Source organism: Fragaria vesca, linkage group LG6 (assembly GCF_000184155.1).
Source record: "Fragaria vesca subsp. vesca linkage group LG6, FraVesHawaii_1.0, whole genome shotgun sequence".
NCBI lineage: Eukaryota > Viridiplantae > Streptophyta > Magnoliopsida > Rosales > Rosaceae > Fragaria > Fragaria vesca.
This window is the reverse complement of record NC_020496.1, coordinates 4,317,270-4,324,501: the sequence shown is the minus strand read 5'-3', so window position 1 is coordinate 4,324,501 and position 7,232 is coordinate 4,317,270. Positions and strand designations below refer to the sequence as shown.

Here is a 7,232-nt window from a genome sequence, read left to right as displayed (position 1 = left end):
AACCAAATTCAGGAATTGAAGATGCGAAGTTGCAATTTTTTGCACAACCATGTTTTGTGTCAAACATAGTTGCTAGTCTTAATCTTTTGCTGAATTTTCATGATTTAGGCTGGAAATTATGCAACTTATTCATGAATGTTGGTTATGATATTGACTATGATGGCTTTTGTTGGCTTGAATGTAAACCAAACATGATGCATCTATTTGGTTATTTTTATGAATGTCTTTTTTCTGGATTTTTTTTCTTTTCATTTTTGTCTTTTTTCCCATGTTTGAACTTTTCTGGAAAATATTGGAGTTTTAAGATAATGAGTAGCAGATTTGATGTGTTTGATCTTATATTTGGTTTAATTTTTGTTTTTGGGTAAAATGACTTATCTGCCCTTTGGTTAGGGTTAGAGATTGAAATGTGGGCCATTCTTGTCTCCTCCATGTCGGACGCTGATGTCATGAACGGATGAAATTTGAATTTTTGTCTCAACTTGATGAATTTTAAGAGTTTAAGGGTACACCTGATGAAAAAAAAAAATAGGGACACACCTGATGAGTGACCCAAAGTTCAGGGTAGTACACTGAATTTAATCCTAAACAATATGTTCTTCATAGTCATTTTCTATCATTTACAACTCATAATTATTTGGTTTAATTATAAATCTCATTTAAATTAATACAACCAATGTTACCAAACTTGAGCACGGTAAAAGAAGAAAAAATGTTGAAGTCGAGTCATGTGTCTCACACACTTTCCTTAAGACAAAATATGCCTCATCTACTAGTGCAAAGGTTAATGACACTTGTCTTCCAAAATACAACAACTGTTTGTGCTCTGGAACTGTATTGTTGCCAAGAATACCCGATGAACCTGTATTAATTTATTTCTATCACCATAAACTAAGAACGAGAGAGAGAATTTAGAGAGGACGAGATCATTTTGAATTTGTGTGTTTGGAATGAGGAAGAGGCCACCTATTTATGCTGAGAAAAATTTGATCACCACTTTATTCACCACTCATTACATGAGTAACAACCTTTCATTACATAATTTATTCACAATTCCATCGAATATGTTGTTGTTACTGAATATGAACAGACAGCCAGAATGCGACCAATTAGTGGAAAATGAGAAGTCTAAAAAGAATTCCTTGATGCAAAAGGAAACTGGGCCGGAGCGATATCCGTGCGAGCACACACAACTTCTCAGGTGGGACAAAACTATTTTCTTCCAATTCAACTAGTCATTGGTGACTATTTCTCGTAGCCCTCATATTGGAAACACAATACTAAGTTCGTCTTTCATTAATCTTAAGTGGATCCCACTTAAATTCTCTTATTTAAATTGGTTAAATAAAAGAATGAAAATACCATTTTTCCAATATCGTTCAACTTTGGGAAGGGATTGATCCAAAGAATGCCGAGGTGCAGACATGGCTTCGTCCGCGTTGTGAATAATGACTACACCCCACCATCATTAGACCGGGCAACCGCTACATCGCCCCACCAGACCCTAAACTAAAGGAGGTCACCAACAGTACACGATCGAGGCCGTGTGGAAGACATGGCAATGGAGGTCGGAAGGTGATCTAATGGAGAATGGAGCATACTTCCAGGAATCAGGAGAGCCGAGGAAGGGCCGAGGCCACTTCAGTCGGTTAATGAAAAGACAGGCTCATATGTTCACAGTACAAAAGAGGCAAACAAAAATCGACCAACAAAATATAACTGGCTATTTTGTTTCTACTTCAAATCTACTCAGTGTCAGATTCATTCCCTGAATCCACATCCATGGGTTGGGGGGTGCTGCTCTTGTTGTAGCCACTAATTTCATCCTTGTAGCGTAATTTATCTTGACGGGCTTTTGCTTCATATGGTTCTTTCTCCTCCGCTGCAAAATAGGCAATAACTGTTATAACCACCAGAACTTATCAAGCCAAAACAACAATTACTCAAAACCATATGTACCTGACATCTTCTTCCACTTGTCTCCGAGCACTCTTCCCACATCCGTGAATCCAATGCCAGGGTTGGTCTTCTTCACATTCTGTGGTCAAAACAAGTAAAGGTTAGCAAACTATCAATCCACTTTACTGTTGGCAGATGGTGTAAAATCACATCAACAGAAAACCGGAACCATTAACAAGAGCATCTATGCCAAACCAAACCCACCTCTCTCTCCATATTCGAGAAGAACATGAAACCAGACATCGCTCTTTTGGGTGCGTTTGGATCCTTCTTCTTTTTCTGTTTTTTCTTCTTTGGGCCGTCTTCGTCAACCTCTTTTGATTTTTTCTTGGAAGATGACACCTTTGAAGTTGAAGGTTCTTTCCTGGGATCCTTTTTAGGAGGCTTCTGAAATTAGCAATTTATGTAATGTGAGAATAGATTGTATAATAACATCAAGTAAATTCACAGGTGATAAAAATCACTTACCTCTTTCTCACTTCCACTTTCACTAGCATCAGAACCTTCATCCCCAGAATCATCAGTTGGTGAACCTGCATCATCCTTCTCAAGAACAAAATCTTCGTCCTGCCAAGTTCGTCATGTTTAACAAGCATGGACTTAATTATCACACGACACTCAAAAATAGCATGTAAAGGACACCAGAGTGACTTGCAGACAAAAGGGTACTTGCAAACATGCACACACACACATATTATTATATATATATATATATATATATATATATATATAATCAAGAAAACACTAAGAGTAACATCACCCAGAGTAAGATTGCCCAAGAATAACAGTAGTGCAAAATACAGACTATGCACAATTTTCTAAATAAAACATACGAATCGCTGGTTCTAGTGCGCATACTTTAGTTCAGAACTGTAGAATGCAGTTTTACACTTGCAAGATCACAAAAACAGTGCCTTAACGGTAAAACTTCAAATATATTACAATTAAGTGTCAAGTTAAACCCAAACGGTGGTATTGGAAAATACAATCCAAAGAGAAGATTTAGAAGAAAATAAATAAGATAAGAAAAAAGCTTCACCTCTTCATCACTATCTTCATCTCCAGCTTCCTCCTGTACGCGAACAAGATGTGGATCAGGATCAGCATCATCTGCCACTTCAAGAAGAGGAGACACACCATCTGTTACTTGGGCATCTCCTAAGTTCATGATTTTGATACCCTTAGAACTGAAGGAGAGGCGAAATGGTTAAAGATCTGTATACCAACAACGCAATGAGGTTCGAAGGAACATAATTTGACAGTCATACCAACCTGATGAAGTCAAAAAGGGCATGATATTCATTCCTCTGAATGTTTCTAAACAGATGTTCTTGCTCACTTTTAAGTCTGATGAGAAGATCAAAATAATGCATATTCGAGCCTCCAGCACCATGCCTCTCAAATTCCACATAGTCAACCTACAAGCAAACAATAAGTAGAAAGAGAAATAAGTGAGATTCCAACTTCCAAATAATATTAACCAGTATTCTTGACATACAGGCAATAAGTTTGATTCGAAATTCTACCATATCATGCGTAATAAGGGTAGGAGGTTTGGGTAGGAAAAAAAAGCTCTTTTCCAGAGGATATAGAACTCCGTCTTCAGCTTTCAGAGATGACTTCACAGCATAACCATCTTGACAGCTGCGGAACTTCCCTGGTTTTGTAATTTTAGCAGAAGACAATCCATGCAGACTTTTGGTGAACACATCATGAATTAGTCCCTATTATTGGAAGCAAAAAGATTTCATTGCATTAGCTCTCTCACAACTAAACAACTGTCTGTTGCATTACAATATTTGAGGACAGGTCTAAACTATTACCTTATAAGTTGGTTCTAACTTGTCTTTGTACTTGCCGTTCAAAAGATCGTCGCTTATCGCCAGTTCACTTTCAACTACATAATCGGTTTCAAACTTCACAAAAGAGAGGAATTAGTCAATTAGGAGAAACAATAATCATCACTGTTATTTTGATAGGAAGAAAGCAACTATGGAACATAAAAGATCATCAGGGAAATGAAACAAACAATACCTGCAAAACAATGTGTGGATACAGTGTTTGTCCTTTACGGATAGGTGGATCAAGAGTAACAACAACAAAGGTATGTGGCTGATTAGACTGCACATAAAAAGAAGGAACCCTTATGATATCTCATCAAAGCCATATGAAATGATTGTCCTTTCAGGCATTGAAGAAAGAGCTCACTGAGGTAGAATAATGTCATTTGTACATAGACAAGTATGGAGGCAAAGAAACATGTGAAGAACTAAATATTAGTGGCCAAGATAAGTATAAACCTTAGGAAGGAGAAAGAGGCGAACAACACTGCTGTACTGAATTTTGAAATCATTAGCCTGTCCTTGTAACCGCAAGAATGAAAGATGAAGTTCCACATTGTAGCGACCCCTACATTAGGCGAGTGATATATTAGTGTGGCATCATAAAAAGAAAGAAATGGAAGCACCAGGAGATAGAACTATAATCTAACAAATGCAGATGTTGTATGTTCCTTCCTAATGGCATGCAAGTGCAGTATCCATAATATTTTCATTCACATCTACCTTGGTGTGAGAACTTGAATACTCTCAAACGTGACAACAGCATCTTGTTCTCCAGGAGTAACATCTGCCATTGTCTTGATTTTGTCACAAAATACCTACAAAATATTGATTCAGAAGTTACCCGTAAATCAATGAATATGTCAGTAACAACGTGGAACATTCTATCAAGCGACAAGAAATATACTAACCTGAGCAGGAGGACGATTCTCATCACCCATAAACTGAGTGTTGGAGTTGGGAATGTGAAAAGTTATTTCCATCAACGAATCTTTCTGTGACCATAGAATAAAAGTTGGAGAGAAAAAGAAGAAAGATATAAGACAGTAGCGCGATGAACGAACTATTAAGAGAATAGAATTAAGAACTACAAATTATGCCAAGGTGGCTTTTGTTTACATCTCATTATCTGTAATAACATGAACATAAATGTGGAGAGAGAGAGAGAGAGAGAGAGAGAGAGAGAGAGAAAGAACCTCGTTTGCTCCAGCGGTGTCATCCAAATGGAACTCTAAGGTGACATCATTTTTCCCCTGAAGCTGTGTTTGTGAGACATCAGCCAAAGATACCTCAAATCCTTGTTTAGAGTCAACCAAGAAAGACAGCATATTATCTGCAAATAGCCATAGAATATGAGAAAAAATAACTCAAGGTGACATGTTGGCAGCATACAGCCTTCTAGAAACCAGTTATGCAATCAACGGAGTCAAATCACAGGAGACGAAACAACACATGGACGAAAGATAATTAATACTTCAATACAGACTTCCCAAAACCATTCACCAGAATACCAGATGGGTGCAAAAAGAAAGAGCCATGTTTTATAAGCTGGAAAAAATGAAAATAACTAGAAAATCAAAAGAACATAGCAGAAAAGCTTCTAGAAAGCTGAAAACAAAAAATTTCAACTTAACACCATGACGAAGAAACCACATGTCAAAAACTATGGAACGACATTTACAAGAAACGAGTGTTTCAGAGCCATGGAGTACAAGAACGATCATGTGCGAAAACTAATTGCAATAGGCCACTGGAATAGATGAGAATATCACTAACCACTTAAATCCACTTCTCCCCAGTTACGCCCACTTACAGAAAGCTTCTTCTCCTCTGCTACTATCCCACAAGTAGTTTCGAAATAATTGGTCAAACTAGTGATATCCTACAGCAAAATCATAGGAAAAAAAAAACAAGAGAGAGAGAAAACATTAGCAAGTCGTTCCTGCACAACAGTTTTCTTTATGAAAGTAATCCATTAGCTCATTATCCAATCATAAGGACCACTGACATGCATTAGATGCACGGAACCAGACACTTGGTTTGACATTCAGTAAGTAAACGACAGGATTTTAAGTGATTAGTTTGACATTTTACCATTAAAAAATAACATAGGAAACATTTATAAGGGAGACAGTTTCTGCAAATGCTCCATCTAGTCATCAAATGCATATGTCCAAGACAGAGGGGGTGGGAACACTAACCTGATCTCGGAATCCGACGAACTTGTAGTACAACCCATCTCTAGTTCGAACACCAAATTGATTTGTCTTTGGGATCTTCATCCATGTCACCCCAACAATGTCTGCTTTATCAACCTCAATTGCTTTCCCACCTCCTTGTTTCTTCCATAAAATCCCCCCTGAATATACTTTTAGCTGCCCCGGATTCTGTTTCACATATCACAAATGAAGAATGTTACAACAGTCAAACTTATTTATTTCCACTAACTCACCTACAATAAGCCCCTATCTCATCAACAAAAGGAAAATCTGTTTTATCAATGAAATGAATAGCTGTCAATAGTCGAGGTAGACTACTCAGGGTGGTAGCTCTACAACTTCTTCAAACATTTTTATAACCATTTCTCAGAAAATGATAGCTTTGCACAAAATGCAACAACTTGGGGTATTTATTTCTAAGACACAGACCAATATATTTATCTCTAGTCATCAGAACTCCAGAAATATATATATAAAAAAAATATTTAAAAAAATGAAATATGGGTGTTATCTTTCACATTCACCAAGTCCGAATTCACAATCCCCAAAACCATAGAAATTTATCTACTCCAATAAAATTAGGGTTTCACAACAGCAAAACAAGAGCGCAAAACGCAATTTTGTTCCCCGATTCCCTACCCAAACCCTAGATTTCCACTCGGACCATACAGTCAAACACACCAAACCCAAACATAAGCTTCAGAATTAGGGTTTCGGCAAATCCAAAATAAAATCGAGGACATCAGAATCCCCAAATCCCTCGTTTTCTACACAATATTAAGCAACCCGAAGAAAAAATCGACGGAAACGGCCGACATTCCCAGCCGCGGAGGGAGCTAGGGTTTCGAAATCGCTTCGGAAAGAACGCCGTAAAAAACCTAAACCTTTTAGATAATCATCGAAATCGATTGAAGAAATTGAGAGAGAGGGACTTACGGTGCCGCCGCGGCCGCCGAGGGAGATGCTATTGAATTGATGGCCGTCCGTCATGGCTCGCCGTTAACCGGAGCCTCCGAGCATACAAAAGAAGAGAGTGGAGGGAGAGCTTGTTTGTTGTGTTTTTGAGAATCAAGGGTTGGGAGAGTGAAGAGGGGTTTATATAGAGAGAAGGAAATGCGGTGGGTCAACGCACAGTTTTAATCAGCGCGCCAATTATTTCTTTTTTCTATTTTATTGTAACCTTTTCTTTTGTATTTTTTTTTTCTTTTCTTAT

The 7,232-nt window shown here is 37.7% G+C and overlaps 1 protein-coding gene across 1 annotated transcript; it reads right to left on the bottom strand.

Moving 5' to 3' along the window:
- Nucleotides 1-1,095: 1,095 nt before the first annotated feature.
- On the bottom strand, nt 1,096-7,081 carry LOC101297744 (FACT complex subunit SSRP1-like). The gene is made up of 16 exons (XM_004302304.1): nt 6,956-7,081; nt 6,002-6,187; nt 5,577-5,682; nt 4,997-5,133; nt 4,712-4,795; nt 4,524-4,618; nt 4,260-4,368; nt 3,994-4,080; nt 3,783-3,875; nt 3,486-3,683; nt 3,232-3,377; nt 2,999-3,146; nt 2,428-2,526; nt 2,164-2,346; nt 1,960-2,038; nt 1,096-1,882 (listed from the first exon to the last, which is right to left on the bottom strand). Exons 1-16 carry the CDS (start codon nt 7,007-7,009, stop codon nt 1,746-1,748), a joined length of 1,941 nt encoding a protein of 646 aa, XP_004302352.1. The 5' UTR covers nt 7,010-7,081; the 3' UTR covers nt 1,096-1,745.
- Nucleotides 7,082-7,232: the final 151 nt, after the last annotated feature.

What these genes read in the sequence shown, in the direction of transcription:
- LOC101297744 (XM_004302304.1), bottom strand. Translation starts at nt 7,009, where the DNA reads ATGACGGACGGCCATCAATTCAATAGCATCTCCCTCGGCGGCCGCGGC. An exon ending in AAAGTGGAAGTGAGAAAGAG is followed by an intron (nt 2,347 to 2,427) that starts GTAAGTGATTTT and finishes TGCTAATTTCAG; the next exon opens with AAGCCTCCTAAAAAGGATCC. An exon ending in CAAGTGGAAGAAGATGTCAG is followed by an intron (nt 1,883 to 1,959) that starts GTACATATGGTT and finishes CCTATTTTGCAG; the next exon opens with CGGAGGAGAAAGAACCATAT.